At 36.2% G+C, this 20,416-nt stretch overlaps 1 protein-coding gene across 1 annotated transcript in view; it reads right to left on the bottom strand.

Moving 5' to 3' along the window:
- SLC15A5 (solute carrier family 15 member 5) overlaps positions 1-20,416 on the bottom strand; it is an 84,713-nt gene that overhangs the window by 26,463 nt on the left and 37,834 nt on the right. The window contains exon 6 of the mRNA XM_049625143.1: positions 7,856-8,044. Coding sequence (XP_049481100.1) covers positions 7,856-8,044 — 189 coding nt within the window. The remainder of the gene's footprint in view (positions 1-7,855; positions 8,045-20,416) is intronic.

The following is a 20,416-nucleotide window of genomic DNA, read 5'->3' on the forward strand; positions in this document are numbered from 1 at the left end:
CTCTTGTGTAGTGCAAATCACCAGCAGGAGCCTGAGGCCAATCTCACAAGTTTCTTTCAGGACGATCCAGAGGAGAGTGGGAGCGAAATGCTGAAGAGGCTTTGGGAAGAAATGATTCACAGTTATAAAAAGGATTTGGCTTATGAACTTTCCTTTCTATAAATACGAGGAGACAAACAATGGGCAGAAAGACTAAGTAGGCCGATTTCTTTCACTGAGAAAAAGCAGAACGTACAAGCCCATTATTACTCTGCTAGTTAATTATTAATCCTATGCTTTTCTCTTGCTAGAACTTCTGGTGCGGTATATAATTCATGAGCACACTTTGCCAGCTCTCTGCCTGCTGGTTAATCTCTCTTTGGTGTCATTTTAGTCGTTTTGAAAGCCTCCGGTTCCCTTTTAGAGGACTTAGCTTTTCAAGCCCTCGGATCTCCATTTTCAGGCATCTTACTTGCATGTTCCGATCTCTTTCGACTTTAGTGATAATCAACCTGATTTTTTAGACTCTGTGGTACTTGTTTTAGCACATAATAGTATAGATAGTAGCAACAAGTCTGCCTCTATTCCAAAATTCTCATTTTACTATGAAGACACAGTAAAAAATATTCAGTGTATGTGAAAGCTGGTCTTGCCAAGGAGAGCTGAAATGTGCCTCCAGGTGGAGGCTGGTTAGTGTTTGCAAAGATGCCCCATCACAGCATCTGCGGAATCTACAAACCGTAGCGTTGTAATCCCCTTCCCGAGGCACCTGGTATTGGGGACTCATTGCTGGAAATTTCTTTTACTCCAATTGTTCTTAAACTGTTAAAGGTGCTTATTATGTCTGGGGAGAAGTTATTTTGTATATGTGCAGCAGAAGCTAGCACAGGGGAGAAGTTATTTTGAACATGTGTAAGAGAAGTACCGTAGTCCTAGAAAATGGAACTTTATTCTATTACTGCTTTCAGATCATCATTCCTTCCACATACTGAAAAGCTTCAGCTTATTGTTTCTGATTATATCAAAGTTATCTGATTGTATCATGTAATACTTCTCTTTTGTGATGTCATCTATCAATCTCTAGGACATTTTCCTCTGTTATTCAAAGTCATCACCTCCTCTCTCCTGGTCCTCTGTCCACTTCTATTCCTGCCTTAGTTCCTGGCAATTTTACCATCTACATAGATCATCCTTCCAACCTCCCTTCTTCCCAAATCTTGGTTTTTCAGTTCCTTTCTAATATCTAATGTCTCCTAACTCTACATTAGCCACTCATACCCATGGTCACACCCTGAACCTTGTCCCCCAGACCAGGAGTTGGTGAACTACCATTAGGTAAGGTTCAGCTTCCACCCATTTATAAATAAAGTTTTATTGGAACACAGCCACATCCATTCATTATATATACCTATGACTGCTCATACACCACAATGACAGAGTAGTTGTAAGAGAGACGGTATGAAAATCCTAACTATTTACTGTCTACCACTTTTTGGAAAAAGTTAACCCATACCTTAGACCAGTAATGGTAACCACTCCATAATCTCAACTTTGTGCATCCTCTGACTACCACCTTCTGTCTTCCCAGTTTACTGTGTGCTACTCAACCACAAAATGCTTATACTCATTCAGGACCTCCACTCCATTGCTTTTTTCATTATTCTCACCTCTTTGATGCCCTTTATGTTCTTACTTCTCTTTTAGCCAAGTTCCATAGTCAATTGGTATGACCATATTCTTTTCTATACCCTCATCCCCTTGTCTTTCTCTTGCTTTTCTGGAAGTTCATTGGCCAAATAATTCACTCTCTGCCATCTCTGCTCTTAGATCCATGCAGCCTAGTGTTTCTGGAAGAAAACCGCAACCATGTTGACCAACTCCTTTGAAATTCCTGACCACAAACCTCAAATGGTCTCCTAATACTCCCTGCCAATATTCTATATCTCCTTAGTTCATTCACTCTCTCATCATTTAGACAACGATTTCATACCTCTCCCCTCTCCTCAAACCCCCAAATATCCTGCTTCACCTTCACTCAGAGTCATGGCCTGGAATCCTACTTTACTGAAAAAAATCAATTACCAGAAGAGAATTTCCACAGAAATCTCCACATCATATATATGCACCTATGAATTTCTGTACCCACATACTCAGATCTCTGAACTACCATTGATGAATTATTCTTGCCACATTCTCAACTTGTAAATTAGATCTCAACCTCACTCCCTCCAGTATTTCCCACTCCCAAATACCATCAATTTTCCCTCTTTCGAGTCATTCCCACCAACATGCTATATGATGCCATTATCTTTCCCTCCTTAAATATATATAAACAACTCTTTCTTAGCCCCAGTCTTTTGTCAGCTACCGTCGTTCCATTTGTTTTATCTCTTTTGCAGCAAAATCCTTCAAGTGAATTATCTACAGTTCTCTTCCCATTATCCTTTATTCATTTTTTTTAGTTTCTTTATTTAAATTCAAGTTAGTTAACATACAGCGTAGTATTGATTTTAGTAGAGCCCAGTGATTTTCACTTAGATATAGCACCCTGTGCTCATCCCAACAAGTGCCCTCCTTAATGCCCATCACCCATTTAGCCCATCCCCCCTGAACTTTCCTCCAGCAACCCTCAGTTTGTTCTCTGTATTTAAGAGTCTCTTATGGTTTGCCTCCCTCTCTGTTTTTATCTTACTTTTGCTTTCCTTCCCCTATGTTCCTTTGTTGTGTCTCCTAAATTCCATATATGAGTGAAATCATATGATTTTTGTCTTTCTTTGACTGACTTATTTGGCTTAGCATAATACACTCTAGTTCCATCCACGTTGTTGCAAATAGCAAGATTTCATTCTTTTTGATCACCTAGTAGCATTCCATTGCATGTATATACCACTCCTCTTCTTTTTTTTTTAAATTTCATTTTTTTTAAATTTACATCCAAATTAGTTAGCATATAGTGCAACAATGATTTCAGTAGATTCCTTAATACCCCTTACCCATTTAGCCCATCCCCTCCAGTAACCCTCTGTCCTCCATATTTAAGAGTCGCTTATGTTTTGTCCCCCTCCCTGTTTTTATATTATTTTTGTTTCCTTTCCCTCTGTTCATCTGTTTTCTCTCTTGAAGTCCTCATATGAGTGAAGTCATATGATATTTGTCTTTCTCTGACTAATTTCGCTTAGCATAATACCCCCTAGTTCCATCCACATAGTTGCGAATGGCAAGATTTCAATCTTTTTGATTGCTGAGTAATACTCCATTGTATATGTATATACCCCATCTTCTTTATCCATTCATCCATCGATGGACATTTGGGCGCTTTCCATACTTTGGCTATTGTTGATAGTGCTGCTATACACATGGGGGTGCACGTGTCCCTTCAAAACAGCACACCTGTATCCCGTGGATGAATGCCTAGTAGTGCAATTACTGGGTCGTAGGGTAGTTCTATTTTTAGTTTTTTGAGGAACCTCCATACTGTTTTCCAGAGTGGCTGCACCAGCTTGCATTCCCACCAGCAATGCAAAAGAGATGCTCTTTCTCCGCATCCTTGCCAACATCTGTTGTTGCCTGAGTCCTTAATGTTAGCCATTCTGACAGGTGTGAGGTGGTATCTCATTGTGATTTGATTTGTATTTCTTTGATGATAAGCGACGTCGAGCATCTTTTCATGTGTCAGTTGGCCATCTGGATGTCTTCTTTGGGGAAGTGTCTATTCATGTCTTTTGCCCATTTCTTCACTGGATTATTTATGCAGGGGTGGCGAAGTGTCCAACTCTTGATCTCAGCTCAGGTCTTGATCTCAGGGTCATGAGTTCAAGCCCCACATTAGGCTCCATGCTGGGTGTGGAGCCTACTTAAAAAAAAAAAAGAAACTACACGGACAGAAATTTTCATCTTTTTTTTTTAAATTGATGCATCTTAAGGTTCTAGAGTAGTGTCAGGCATATTGTAGGCATCCATGCAGTATTTTTTGAATAAATAAAACAAACACAGATTATGAGATGGCTGACATATACATTGGTATAATCAAAACATAATTTGAAAAGTTTTCTATGTGTTTTTTCTTTCTTGTAGATAGTCTCTAAGATATAACATGACTTAGTATGGGAAACAATGTCCACTGAAATTTGGAATGTAATCCACTGTGTTTCCTTGCTCAATGTCATCAATGTAAGACACTGACAGTAATTTGAATAATATGTTTTATTGTGCTCACATAGAAATAGCTATAGATTTTATTAATTCATTTGTTTATTCAAAATGTAATTACTAATCATCTGCTCTGTACGTGCACTTTTAAGGAAGGAAGAACATTAGAACATAAGGATGGATAATGAGGATAAGAATCTTAACTTAAAGACTACACATTCTTATGGTAAGAGGCAGGCAATAAAGATACACATATAAATAAGATACTTTAGATCCTGACAAGTGCTATTAGAAAAAATGGAACACGGTAATGGTATAAAAGTGATAGCATCACCAGAGAAGCCTCTCTGAAGAGATAATCTTTGAGAAAACTTGATGATGAAGTGAAGCCAGACACTTAAAAACAGAGGAAAGGGGATTCTAGGCAGAGAGAAGAGCAAATACAAAGGCCTTGGGACAAAAATAAGTTTGACACTTTAGAAACACAGAATGAAGGTCATCACATTTCTAGTGAAGTGGTCAAAGAGAAGAATGTTATAATATGTAGATGGAGCAGTACAAGAGGCCCAATCATGTGCAGTCTCATTCACCATTTAAGGAATTTGTCTTCAAAATCCTACTGTGAAATGGTAGAGGAATGGTAGGACTTCTTCTGGAAAGAGTATGATAGCTGTTTTGAAGAGAATGGACTCACGGGCAGGAGAAGAAACAACAAGACAAGTTAGGAAGCTCTGAAAGAAATGGCAGTAGAGACAATGGTGACAATGTAGACCAAGTGGGTAGCAAAGAAGATAATGAGACATGGCCAGATTTATATTCAATTTCAGAGTAAAGACTAAATCTTGCTGTTGGATTAAAAGTGAGAAGGGCAAAAAAAGGATCTAGGATGATTCACGTGAGAAAGACACAATTTCATTCACACTACCAGATCCCTTGGTGTTCAAGTTGTGGTAGGTTTGGTAGAAAGAGATATGAGCAGGACATTGGTGCGTGAGTCCGGTCTTGCCCTATTAATTCATGTGAAATATTAGAATAATAATAATAGCAGCACACATTATAGCTGCTAATTTTTGAGTGCTGTCTTATACCAGATACCTTGCTTTTTCCTCTACATAAAATATTTCACTTAGTCCTTACAACAACCTTTCCCCAGCTTATAGATGATGAGAAAGGCTCAGAAATGCAGAATAATTGAGAGTCACACATTTAGTCAATGGAAGAACTGGGGTTTAAACTCAGATTTGTTTGATTTTAAGGCCATAGATATTAACCCCTATGCTGTACTGCCTCCTAAAAGAGTAGTTTTTTTTTGTTTTTTTTTAAGTAATTATTGAATTTACAGTTCAAAATACCCTTTCACGTGTTGTCATTTAATTCTCAAGGAGTAGTCCCCATTCCCATTGATTCTTACACTGATGTTGTGATATAAAGAAGACTTATAATTATTTCCATTTTAAAGTTCAGGAAGGTGCTTCAAGTTTACTTGAATTATCAAGGTCACAAATATAAATGACAAAGCTGGAAATCAAAACAAAATCTTCTTGTCCCTACCTTATGGTCTATGTAACAGATCAGACCATTGACTTAGTTGGTTGTCAGTTTCCCTATCAGTAAATCAGGGAAGGGTAGATTGAGTGGTTTATATTACATGATCCACCTTTTTAATAGTCTGTTGTTTTAAGTAACTTTCTGGCTTTTACATAATGAACCACTATTGTTAAGTTGGCTGGGAATTTCCTGACTGCATTCACTCATCATCCACATTCATTACCTTTTTTCACTTCTAACCTATAACATTTTGGCTACCTCCAACAATTTTCTGCCAACAACATCGGGGAAGTCATAAATGTTTGTGTAGTGGCATTTTTCTTCATGGTTCTTTTGTGTTTTGTATAGTGTCAAACAGTGATATCCACATCTTAGACTCTCATAAAGTAATTTGTTTATATAAAATGTATTGAATGGAATGATTTAAAATTATAAGAAGAAGTGTAATACACATATATGATTATAATTCCACTAACTTACTTACTTTCTTCTTTCTTTCTTTCTTTCTTTCTTTCTTTCTTTCTTTCTTTCAGGCAGATTACCACATGCAGTGCCTCATTTGGATGTGTCTGGGGTCTTGGAAGCTTGACTACCCTAAATTCTCCTACAAATGGACCCTGAGACCTTGTTTGGAGGTTCTAGCAGGGGAATGCAGCTACTCATATACCCTTGACCAAAGAATGTTCCTCCTCTATGGGAAAGTCATCTTCCTTGACCGAGTGTGCAGCTCTGAGAGAGAAGTACATGGAGCAGTGAGGGAGGAAGGGGACATATGCCTAGCCAGCCAGATCAGCTGAATGAACCCTGATGATCAATGGGGGTGACACATGTCACAGCCAGATTATTTTCACATCCTACACAAACTTTATTAATTGACTTTATTTTTATTACCTTTTTCAGTGAATTGCTTTGGTATCACATATATATGTGTATGTGTGCATACATATATATATCTTTATTAAATATGTATATTTAATGAATTTTGAATAACTGAAGATAATAGAATAATTAAAGACTTTAGACAAGTGAAATTATCAGAGATATCATTTAAGATGATTACCCTAAAAGTCATGTGTTGTTTGATTGAATGGGAGAGATAGTGGAGGTAGGAAAGTAGGAAGTTAAAAAAAATAATCTTTGTAAAGTATAATGGGTGTTTGAGTTATAATCATGGCTCCCACTGCAGGGAAATAAAAAGAAGGTAAAAAATAATTGCAATAGATTACACTGATAAACACACACACACACACACACACACACACACACACACTGCTGTATTGCAAGAAGTTACTGAAATACCTTGATGAATTTTAAAGTGGCTAGTTTAATTAATATCAGCAATCTAGATAATCCAGAAAACGCTTGATATTTAATAAAGTTACTCTGAACTCATCTTATGAAACACTAGTGATCACACTTAATTTAGTGAAACTTAATTTAAAGACATTGAGTTATCTGGAAAATTGGCTCAAATTTTCATTTCATTTGCATGTTTATACACTCTCAAAGTACATTATAAGTGTCATTTTTGGAAGGAGTGTATATATGTGAGTTTTCTATGAGTGAGAAGGGAGGAGGTGGGAAGAAGAAGAGGAGAATTTTCATCTGAATGTATTGGACTTCTAGGTTTTAGCAGTTTTTTTTTACTCTTGTTGTGTATCTGACCAAATAGTTACTGCCTTTAACAAATTCATAAATCTTTTATTCCATATACATTCAGGAAGAACTAATACTTGTTCTGTATCTGGCAGAGGAATGAAATGAAATTAAACACTTTTTTAAAACATAATAATAAAGGGTATGTGGTGGCTCAGTCGGTTAAATGTAGACTCTTGATTTTGGCTCAGGTTACGATCTCCCAGGTCATGAGTTTGAGCCCCTTGTTGGGCTGTGCACTGACAGCCTGGAGCCTGCTTGGGATTCTCTCCTCTCTCTCTCTCTCTCTCTCTCTCTCTCTCTCTCTCTGTCCTTCCCCAGCTTGTGCTCTCTCTCTCTCAAAATAAATAAATTAACATTTAATAAAACACGTTTGTTTAAAAAATGAGTGTAATTAATAGACTTGTCCTCAAGCATTATGGGAAATCTCCATGGAGTGAATAGGTTGCCAACCCCTTGAGGTGATGTGTTCTGTGTAAATACTCAGGGTATTCTTACATGAGGTGATGAAGGCTTTACTCACAGGCTGGGTTGACCAGTGTTTCAGCCACTCCAAGTAAAATGTACTGAAGAACCAGGTGGAAACAGGGCATGGAAGAAACGGTGAGAACTTTGCCTGAAAGAGACTGCTCCATGGGAGGGAAGTGTTTTCTGTGTATTTCAAAGAAGCCAGCTACCATCACAGACAATGCAGCAGAAAGATTTCCAGTGACTGAAGGAAAATCAGGCAGGCAAAAAAAAAAAAAAAAAGAATGAGTGAGCCCCCAAATCAGTGTATAGGCCATAGCATTTCTTACACATTGACACTAGGAGATGTTTCCTCAACATTTTTTGCCCTGGGAATATCCAGATGCCCACTAACTGTGTTGACTATACTGTGACTATACCCCAGTCTTTCAAAAATAGCTGCTCTGACTCGCTATTTCCTGACTTACTGCTTAGATGGCCTCTGGAAAGTTATTTAACCTCATTATCACTTTCCTCAGCTCTAATATGGGGTTAGTGATGCTGACTTTGTAGGGTGACAATGAGATTTAAAGCAGAGACTATATTGGTATTATTATAACAGTTCCTGGTAGCAATAGGAACCAATTATTAAAGATAAAGCGATAGTTTTGAATTTTTGTCCTCAGATAAGATAGATTGGTTTTGATGATTTTTAAAATTTATATGAATCAAAAATAGTTTGGAGAAAATTTAAAATAAAATTATCTCTTCATAAGGGTTGAATCATTTAAAAAATGGTTTTGAAATAATCTATAAGTATTTTCAGTCCTCAGTTTTCTGACATTTCTGTAATCTTTTCAGACAAAGTAAAGCAGCCATTAGAGAATTAAAAGCTAGAAACTTTTGTTTAGAGGGGCGCCTGGGTGGCTCAGTCGGTTGAGCCTCCGACTTCGGCTCAGGTCACGATCTCGCGGTCCGTGAGTTCGAGCCCCGCATCGGGCTCTGTGCTGACTGCTCAGAGCCTGGAGCCCGTTTCGGATTCTGTGTCTCCCTCTCTCTCTGACCCTCCCCCGTTCATGCTCTGTCTCTCTCTGTCTCAAAAATAAATAAATGTTAAAAAAAAAAATTAAAAAAAAAAAAAGAAACTTTTGTTTAGAAAAAGAGATAGTAAAGGTGAATTAGCTAGTAAAGAGTGTAAATGGAAGCAATTATTCAAAAAGGAGCCTACCTCTTCTTTTCCTTTTACTCTTGAGGAATTAGCTACAAGAAGTTTGGCTGAAAATGAGTAGGGATTCTGTTACAATTTTGTTACAGGTTATATCCACTGCAACCATTCCATTTCTCAATTTATCATTCATATTACTGGACTTAATCCCATCGTTAGAGCAGAGGCAGACTTTAGCTTGATGGAGTTTACTTGAAATTTAGAGATAGTCACATTTTGCTAACTTGCATAAAATTTCAGATAAGGCAAAGCTTTCAATTCAAAAAAAATCAATCTAATGTTTAAATAGCTTAGTGTTTGTTCTGGTTGATAGAGAAACTGGTAAGTAAATTTTTTGATTATATCTCAGCATTTAAATGTATCCATAAAGTCTGCTCTTTACTGAGACCCTGAGAAATAGAAGGTGTAAAAGGGGGGGGGATCTGAATAACAAAATATTTGAGGAATTTTTAATTCATTTTTATTTTAAATTAGTTCCATAAAGGCCCATTCATAGTGAAGTAGAGATTTTGGTTCTTTAAACAGCTCATATAAAAAGTTTGAATTTCAGATCTACTTTTATACTTTTCAGATTATCTACTTTTCAGATCACATTCACCACACAATTGCATTTATTTAGGTTACTTGGCACATTACAGACTCATCAGAAAAAGAGCTAATATGTCAATTCAATTTAATATTTACTCTCTTCTTGCTATATGCAAGGCAGTATATTAGGCACAGCTGAGGATACAGGATGAGAAAATATCTGTTCTTAGCCATTTCAGATTCATATTCGATTGGGGAATGTAGGAAAAACTTATTTCTAGTTGGGGAGGTGAGAGAAATAATTTTATGCTTTGAAGAAAGAAAGGCATCCATATGAAGAGGTGATGGCAGCATCATTGGCATGAGCAAAAGCACAGAGTTGTGAAGAGTCAGATTTTCAGAATAGTGAGAAACAAGTTATTTGGGAATCAAGGGACAAGATAGATTGAGGTCAGAAGGCATTAAATATATTTTAAAGGAATTTCTAAATTACTCTGAAGATAATGGAATCATTGAAGATATGAGACACAAGTGAAATGATTATAACTGTCATTTGGGATGATTACTCTAAAGGCTACATGCTAGTTCATAGGATGGGAGAGAGAGTGGAGGCAGAAGATAGTTAGGAAGTTTAAAAAATAATCTTGATAAAGTATAGTAGGGGATTGAGTTATAATCAGGGCTCCCACTTCCAGGAAACATTGCGAATAGAAATGTAAGATTCAATAGATTCCACGGATAAAACCATAGCAAGAGCAAGAAAGAAGCAGATGTCAAAGTTGAATATGAGTCCAGTTGACTAGAAAGATGATAGTGCCAATAATATAAATAAGATCCATGATAGATGGGGCATAACATGAATTTGATTTTGAGTTGAGTTGGAGATACAAAGAAATAATTTAAAGAGGAGTGCTCAGAAAACAATTGAAAATGTGAATCATAGGTCAGAAGCTTGGTTGAGTCAAAAGATAAAGATTAATGAATCATCTACATGGAATTGAAATTTAAGGTCAGGTGAAATTAAAAAATGACTGGGGAGAGAAGAGAACATCTAAGCAATGCCTTCAGACATATTTGCATTTGGGGGCAAGAAAAAGAGCTAAAACCACTGAAAGAAAGGTCAGAAAGATGGGTAATCTCTAAAGGAAGTTTTCAAAGAAGAGGTTACACAAAACAGAACTTTTGATCTTTCCCTACTTCTTCATTCTTCCCCATCTCTTCCAGTACCTTCATGCACTCAAGGCAGAAATTTGGGATCCTCTGTCTTTCCCAAATATATTATTAAGTTATCCAGATTCTATTTGAAAATATACTGTGAATGAACCTGCTTCTCTTCATAGCTACTGTCATCATTGTAGTCCAAGTCGTTATTATTTTGAAACCAGACTATGTGCAATAGCATGATTAATGGTCTTCCTATTTTCACTCTTGCCCACCTGTAATCTATTAAGCACCTAACATTCAGGGTGATCTTATATAAATGCAAATTCAATGTTACTCTTCTGCTTCAATTCCTTCTCTAGGTTTCCATACAGTTAAGATGAAATCCCAAATCTTTCACATGGTCTTCATGATCTTTCTTGTACTTATCGCTTCACTCTCATTGCTTGCTACTTTCTCCTCTCGGACCATTTTTCAGCCAATTTTTTTGTTCTTCACTATCTTAAACTCTTTCCCATCTTAGAGATTTTGCTTTGCTCTTCACTCTATCTGAAACATTTTTTCCTACTGCTTACTTGCCCAGTCTCACCATTGATATTCAGTATATTACTGAAAATCCTAGCCAAAACAATTAGGCAAAAAGAAGAAATAAGAGTCATTCAAAGCAGGAAAAAAGTAAACAATTTGTTTGATTTCATATGTAGAAAATACTAAAGAATACATACACACAAATTGTTAGAATTAATCAACAAGTTCAGTAAAGTTTCATGATACAAAATCAACATAAAAAATCACTTGTGTTTCTACACACTAACAATGAACTATTTGAAAAAGAAATTAAGTGGGGTGCTGGGTGGCTCAGTAGGTTGAACATCTAACTCTTGATTTGGGTTCAGATCATGAACCCAGGGTCGTGGAATTGAGCCTCATGTCAGGCTCTGTGCTGAGCATGGAACCTACTTGGGACTCTCTCTCTCTCTCTCTCTCTCTCTCTCTCTCTCTCTCTCTCCCCTCTCCCTCTGCCCTTCTCCCCCACTCACACATTCTCTTCTCTAAAATAAAAAAAAAGAAAGAAAGAAAAGAAATTAAGAGAATGATCCCATTTACAATAACAACAAAAAGAATAAAATACTTTGGAATAAATTTAACCAAAGTGACAAAAGACTTATACACTGAAAGCTCTAAAACATGGATCAAAAAAATTAGAGTTGCTATAAATAAATAGAAAGACATCATATGTTCATGGATTGGAAGAATTAATATTGTTAAAATATCCATATTACCTAAAGTGATTTACAAATTCAATTCAATCTTCATTAAAATCCCAATGACATTTTTTTTATAGACACCAAAGTCAACAATTCTAAAATTCATATGTAACCACAAAAGACCCCAAATAGCCAAAGTAATTTTAAGCAAGAACTACCCTGGTGCCCTCACACTTCCTGATTTTGAAATATATTACAAATGTACAATAACCAAAGCAATATGGTAGTGGCATAAAAACAGACATATAGACCAATGGAACAGAATAGAGAACCCAGAAATAAACCCATGCGTATGTGGCTATCTGATCTTTGACAAAGGTGCCAGAAATATACAATGGGGATAAGATAGTCTCATGTGGTATTGGGAAAACAGAATATCCACCTGCAGAAAAAATGAAATTTGACCTTTATCTTATATCACACAAAAAATTAAATGAAAATGGATTAGACTTAAACATAAGACCTGCAATTGTAAAACTCCTAGAAGAAAATATAGAGAAAAAGCAATGGTCTTGGTGATTTCTTTGACATGATACCAAAAGCACAAGGCACACACACAAAAAAAAAGCAAAATTGACAAATGGGACTACATCAAAGTAAAAAGCTTTTTCATAACAAAGGAAACAAAATGAAAAGGAAATCTATGAAAAGGGTGAAAGTATTTGCAAACCGTATATCTGATAAAGAGTTAAAACCCAAAATATATAGAGAACTTCTACAACTCAATGTCAAAAAACTCAAATAATCTGATTTAAAAATGGGCAAAGGAACTGATCAGACACTTATCCAAAGACAGAAAAAGTCAACAGGTATATGAAAAGGTACTCAACATCACTAATCATCAGACAAATGCAAATCAAAACTACAATGAGATATCAGCTTCCACCAGTCAAGACAGCTATTATGAAAAACAGAAGATAACAAGTGTTGGTAAGGATGTGGAGAATAACCTGGTATAGCCACTATGGAAAACAATATGGAGATTCACAAAAATTAAAAAAGGAACTACCGTATGATCTAGCAATCCCAACTCTGGGTATATATCCAAAGGAATTGAAATCAGAATCTTGAGATATCTCCATTTTCATGTTCACTGCAGCATTATTCACAATAGTTAAGACACGGATGCAAACTAAATGTCCATGAATGGGCAAATGGATAAAGAAACTGTGTCATAGACATGCAACAGAATATTATTCAATCTTAAAAAAGAGAGAAATCCCACCATTTGTGTAATGTGAATGAACCTGGAGATCATTACACTATGTGAAATAAACCAGACACAGAATGACAAATACTACATAATATCACATATATATGCAATATAAAATAATCATGCTATGAGCTTAAAGAGGCAGAGAGTAGAATGAAGTTGCCATGGTCTGGAATGAGGAAGATATGGGAAAGTATTTGTCACAGGGTACAAAGTTTCAGTTATTCTAGGTGAGGAAGTCCTGGAGATCTATCATACAGCATAGTGCCTATAGTTTATAATACTCTGTTGCATACTTAAAATTTACTAAGAAGACAGAGCTTGTGTTCTTATCACACACACAAAACTATAATTAGTATCTATATATTTTATTTTATAAATATAATTATATTTTATCACCTATAATAAATATTATACATAATAAGTAATATATTTTAGAAGTCTAATATATGCTTTATATTATTATTACAAATTAATAAATAAAGAAGGCAGAAGGAAACTTTTAGAGATGATCTACATGTGTATGGCATAGATTATGTGATGGATTCATAGACGTATACTTATCTCCAAACTCATCAAACAGTGACCATTATATATGTACAGCTTCTGTGGGTCAATCGTACCTCAATAAAGTTTTTTTTTAAAAGGGACTTATTGGATTATTTTAGGAGGATCCAACACCTATTGTAATTAATAGGAGTTGAAAACAAAAATACAGAGAAAATGAAGGAGAGGAAATTCTATTTTAAAAATAAAAGAAAATTTCTCTGATTAAGAGAACAATGAGAATACCTGGTGAATAGTGTGATGGTTGAAAAGACCTTTACCAGGGCACAATAATATGGCAACTTAGAATATCACTGATAGAACACTCCACTTAGGAAAAGAGGTCATAAACACAGGAAAGAGCATCGGAAGGGCACGAGGCCTTTCAACAGTCCTTCAAGTGTGTGGATCACAATAGAGCAATAGCTTTAAAATTCTGAAGAAGGGTGCCTGGGTGGCTCAGTCGGTTGAGCAGTCGACTCTTGATTTCAGCTCAGGTCATGGTCTCATAGTTTGCAGATTCCAACCCCACATCTGGCTCTGTGCTGAGAGTGTGGAGCCTGCTTGGATTCTCTCTCTGTTGCTCTCTCTCTCCTCTCCCTGCCTTTCTTTCTCTCTCTGTCTCAAAATAAATAAGTAAACTTAAAAAAATTAAAAATAAATAAATAAAATTTTGAAGAAAAATTCTTTTCAACCTACAATTCTATGTACAGTGAATTAATCAAGGGTAAGGGTAAAAAGAAGGCTTTTCAAGCCATATAAATTCTTGGAAAACTTGCTTCCCATATACCTTTCATAGGGAGTTGCTAAAAGGTAAATGGTAATGAAAAAGGAAGTAAGTCAAGAAAGAGGAAGAGGTAATTAGAAGTCTAACAACAAAGAGCACCATGCTGCTGTTCCTAAGGGCCACAGTCAAGACAGAATGAGGACATAGAAGTCTGTGAGAAGATCACCAGAGGAAAAAGAGCCTTTAGTATATTATCTTATATGTTTTAGCACTGGGACAAAGCTGGTGATGGGATGATGAAATTGGTAGAGCAGTCTGAGAATTAACAAAACAATTTTGGGGGCACCTGGGTGGCTTACTCGGTTATGTGTCTGACTTCAGCTCAGGTCATGATCTCGCGGTTTGTGAGTTTGAGCCCCATGTTAGGTTCTGTGCTGACAGCTAGGAGCCCGGAGCCTGTCCAGGCTGTTTAAAAAAACAAATAATTAAAAAAAATTTTTGATGTGTTTTATTTTATTTTTAAGAGAGAGAGAGAGAGGGAGAGAGAGCATGAGCGGGGAAAGGGCAGAGAGAGAGGGAGACACAGGATCTGAAGCAGGTGCTTGACTCTGAACTGTCAGCACAGAGCCCCATGCAGGGCTCGACTCGCAAACTGTGAGATCATGACCTGAGCTGAAGTTGGACGCTTAACCAACTGAGCCACCCAGGTGCCCCTCATATACTTTTTAAATATAGAAAATAAATGTTTATATGAGGCAATTTAATTCTTTGATTTTGCCATGAGTGTGTGTGTGTGTGTGTGTGTGTGTAAAACTGATAGCTGATTTAAATAAAAATATTCTATAATCATATTATTTAGCAATATTAACTTAGACAAACAACACCTAAAGATCTGCCTCTGGGAACCTTGAGTGGATGGTGGAGAAAGCCAGAGCTAGAGACCGGTACTTACTATTATAAGGCTTTCAGTATTATTTGTTTACTAACCTACACGTTTCCCTGAATCAAAGATAAATTCAACTATAAGAAGAAACACTTTTTTATGTATCACTGAGATAGGAAGAAATGCTTATGTAACACAATTTCAGAGATGACTTTATACATATATATGGTATTGCCGTGGACTGAATTATGTTCCTTCAAAATTCATTTATTGAAGTCCTAACCTCCAATGTGACTATTTGGATACAGGTTTTTAGAGAGCTAATTAAGGTTAAAAGAAGTCAGAAGGGTGGGGCCCTAATCCAATAAAACTAGTGTCCTTAGAAGAAGAGGAAAAGACATGATGTCTGTGCATGAGTAGAGGAAAGGCCATATGAAGACATATCGAGAACAGGGCCATCTGCAAGCCAAGAATAGAGGCCTCAGGAAAAACCAAATCTTCCTACACCTTGATCTTGGACTTTTACCATCCAGAACTGTGAGAAAAAAATTTCTGTTATTTAAGCCACCCATTCTGTGGTATTTTGTTATGGCAGCTATAGCAAACTAATGCATGTATGTTCAGGCATCACATAAAAATTCAGTTGTTCAAATTGCACGAATTATATTGTCCATGATAATCATGTCAACTGTAAAGAAAGTGTTGAGGTAGGTAAGAATAAGTTTTCAAACTTTCTTGTTTTAGAATTTGAATTCTATGAGAATCTTCGATGATACCCTTCATCCTCACTAATTTAGGATCATCCAGAGAAAAAAACATCATGTCTGCCCCCTCACTACTCTTTTTTTGGTTATCTCCTTGTACTATGTAAAAAAGGTTATATTTTATTCAGAAAAGTTTATAACATTAGAGGCAATAGCTTAGACAAGATATTAGCAATTTTTTTCTGTAAAGGCTCAGTAATAAACATTTTAGATTTTGTAAGGCAAAGGGCAAAATTTTGGAGATACGTCTGCAACAAGAGATAGAATATGTTTCTACAAATTTCTATTGATGAAATTCAAAATAATAATTCTTTTGGGGAGGTGATGGAATTTCACTTAATTGGTGTTTAGTTATCGTTTCTTAGGGCACCTGGTGGCTTAGTCAGTTAACCGTCTGACTCTTGATTTCAGCTCAGGTCACAATTTCATGGTTTGTGAGTTTGAGCCCTGCTTTGGGCTCTGTGTTGACAGCGTGAAGCCTGCTTGGGATCCTCTCTCACTCTCTCTCTCTCTCTCTCTTTCTGCCCCTCCCCTGCTCTCTGTCTTTCTCTCACACAAAATAAATAAATAAACATTAAAATTTTTTTTTAAATGTTATTGTTTCTTATCATGAGATGAATAGCAAATGTTCATCTGTGAAAATAATTCTTAGTTTGCAGGCAGTGTAAAAACAAATGGTGGGCCAGATTTGGCCCTGGATTAGTCATCAGCTTTTATTGTCTACTCTGGCCTGATGAGAAATTGGGGCAGTTTTCTCTGGGCTCCTGCTCCCTGTACACAGGCATGAAGCACGACAGAGTGGTCTTTTGGTCTCTTTCTCTGTCCTTGATACTCAAAGAGTAGCCTCTGGCCAGCAGCACTTGGTATTACTTGGGAACTTGCTAGACACACAGAATCTCCAGCTCCACCCTAGAAGGACTGAATCAGATCTGTGTTTAAATAAGAACCTCAGAGATGCCAGTACACATTAAATTTTGAGAAGTATGACTCTAGCATAAAGCATTATGAGACCTAATGTAGCAAAATCCAATGAAAGACGGTTCTCCAGACAATTTTGAGCAAAAGACAAATATTTAACTCATTTACCCAGATATTTTAGGGCAAAGCATATTTTTACCTGAAGGATCTAGATAACTACATTTGCTTTTTATTTGCCACTGCTCTCTGATGCTAGTGAAAAATGACTTTCTTAAAATTCAAAACAAAGTTTGATTCTAACCTAAATTTAATCCATTCCATTTTATTCTTAACTTGTATGAGATCATAACTCGTCTGAAGCACAGTGCAGTTTATCAGAATGTACACATTTAAAACTTCTAGCAGATCTGTATTTACAAGATAAAGCACATGGTTCCAAAGGAGATATTATATTCAGATAAATAATGTATATTTTAATATTGGCTGTGTGGTTGTAGACAAGTCCATAAGAGTCTTGAAGCTCTTATAGTTTATTCTATTATCCTGCCATGTAATAATTTTCCAAATTAGACAACAATGAAATAAAGGAAAGTCAGAATTTATTCAAACATTGCCATTTCACACTGAAGCAAAATCTAATACTAAAAAACAGATATGTTAAGTTTCTTCAGTTATTGGTTAAATTTACTGACTGAGGAAACTATGGGTGTTTTTTTATGGGTAGTCTGATATATGAGTCTCTGATATGTAACACAACTGTGTGTATGAAATTCTATTGAGCCTTGATCCATGATTTTGGCAAATTTCCAGAATAAGAAATTTGCTCATGTGAGGACGTACTGGTGTCCATAAACCACTCTCACAGAGACAACTATAATTTTATTGTCATATGTATCTTCTGCCTTTGCAGAAGATATTACTTACCCACTATAAGAATGGCATGTTTTTTACATTTATTGTTCCTATTCCTGGTATGTTCCTATATTTGAACTGAGCTACTCATATTGTGTCTTTTGTTGCTCTGTAGACCACTGGAACTCAATTCAGGAGATTCAGCTTCAGTTTGTGTTTTAATTTCTAAGTATGGAGCAGGTAACTCATTATATAGAGATCAGATATACACATGTATCTATTAAGATATCAATTATCACTTCAGATGGTGTATTAGATGGTCTATGTTACCTCAAATATAATCCATTGTTGATGTCCACTCTAAAAGTAAGAACGCGAGAACATTAATGTGTGTTATTTTTTTTTAGAGAGAGAAAGAGAGCATGAGTGGGGGAGAGGGGCAGAGAATCTTAAGCAGGCTCCACGCCTGATGTGGAGCTTGATCCCACGACCCTGGGTTATTTTAAAAAAAAAATTTTTTTTTAATGTTTATTCATTTTTTGAGAGAGAGAGAGAGAGAGACAGACAGAGCATGAGTGAGGGAGGGGCAGAGAGAGAGGGAGACACAGAATCTGAAGCAGGCTCCAGGCTCTGAGCTGTCAACAGAGAGCCCGATGTGAACCGTGAGATCATGACCTGGCCGAACTCATGAACCGTGAGATCATGACCTGGCCAAAGTCGGATGCTCAACTGACTGAGTCACCCATGTATGAAACAAATGAACAGTCGAATGAATGAATTATTCAAGCTAGATATTTATACATTACTTCTTTTAGTGTTTACAGTTCCTCTCATCAGGTATTTTCAATGAGTATGTACTGTGATTGTTTTGAAAAACATGCATCAGTTCTAAAACTACAACAACAAAAACGTGGTTTTGCTAAAATAATCCTACTTTCAATGAAGGTGATTGGACCCCTGACTCAATTTTTAATTTATCAAGCGCTTTGGCTCCAGTCAGAAAAGGAGTCTTTCATCACTGCTAATTATTAGAACAAGGAGAGTCACTGGTTATGTAAAAAGTGACCAAAACCTTGGCTGTCCCTACATCATAAAGGACTTGGAGTTAATTTGAATTTTCAAGTTTTTATTTTAAGGAGCAAGGTCTGGGAGATATTTGAATATACTTCATCCACATTTCAAATTAAATGTTATTTAAAAGCCAAGATAATTGCTACCTACTGTGTTGCACACTTCTGCTTTATGTAAGACTTAATAACAATCTTAATTAGGCTAATTTTAGTCAGATTAATACTTGTGTATGTCAGCACTAACTACTAAATACCACATACTGCAGGATTTTAATTAATGCTAAGGAAAGGAAATGCTCACAGTGTAAACATTTTTGAACTGAAAAAGGCTAAAATGAAGTACGTCCAATTATGACGAGGATAAATCACAATATCCCTGATTTTAGATTTTAGGTAAATTAAGGTTGACTTTTAAACAGATACATCTGCTCACATGTCGTGTTAGGAAGATACAGGGGAAGATATTGGAAAGATAAAACTCAGAGCATATCAAGCCTTTGCCTTTCACAGTTCCGGAAGGGTTGGAGATTTTTTTATTGTTAGTACTGTGATATACTTTTTGATGGCTGTAGGTGATAACTCAAGACTGTGGTATCTTGAATCAGAAACCCTTCTTTCGTTGCATTGTTTATGAGCTAGATAGAGAAAGTAAGTTTATTTTTTTCCTTTATTAAATTTCTAGCTTGACCAACTGAGATTTCCCCATCCCTCACCCTTGTCCTGGGCTGTGATGATCCACGTCAAACATGAGGCATCTGCACTGTCTGTACCATCTGCCTCCTTCAGTAGGACAGTCCCTTCAAGGGGAATGACTGGATGTGGAAGAGAGTGGGGTGTCTAAGCAGTAACTGCCCGTTGTAGTGATGAAAGGATTTTTTTCATTCATATCATAGCCTTAATTAGAAATAGCAGTAAGGATTCCAAATTAACAATGGTAATGTAACTACTATAATCTAGCAGTCATTTATAGCTCGTAAGTAGAATAATAATAATAATAATAATGCAATGGCCTTGAATTAGAAGACTTGAATTCAAATGGAACTTACTCTCTTTGAGACTCTTGATTTATTAAATGACGGTTTATCATGAGGCTAAATGGGATATGTATACGAAGTGCCTAGGTTCAAATTAGGAACTCATACATATTTGTTCACAATGGATGTACTTATATATTTCACTCACATTTTCAAGGAACTTGGGTTTAAAGTGAAAGGAAATTTTAATATTAGACTAACTCAGTTATGTACATTACCACAAAAAAATGTACCCAAGACTTGTGCTTGTATGTCCTGATAAAACTTGTTAATCTCCCATAATCATAAGCAGAAATATGGAGAACTTCAGCAAACATCTAGTTTTAAAAAATGCATATCATCACACTTTTTTTATACTCCCATAGCAAAATATTATGCAAATAAATGAACAAGTATGTAAATGAACAAATGAATGGAGCCTGGCTTAGAAACAACTGAATTCAGTATG

The sequence above is a fragment of the Panthera uncia genome, chromosome B4 (assembly GCF_023721935.1).
Source record: "Panthera uncia isolate 11264 chromosome B4, Puncia_PCG_1.0, whole genome shotgun sequence".
Taxonomy (NCBI): Eukaryota; Metazoa; Chordata; class Mammalia; order Carnivora; family Felidae; genus Panthera; species Panthera uncia.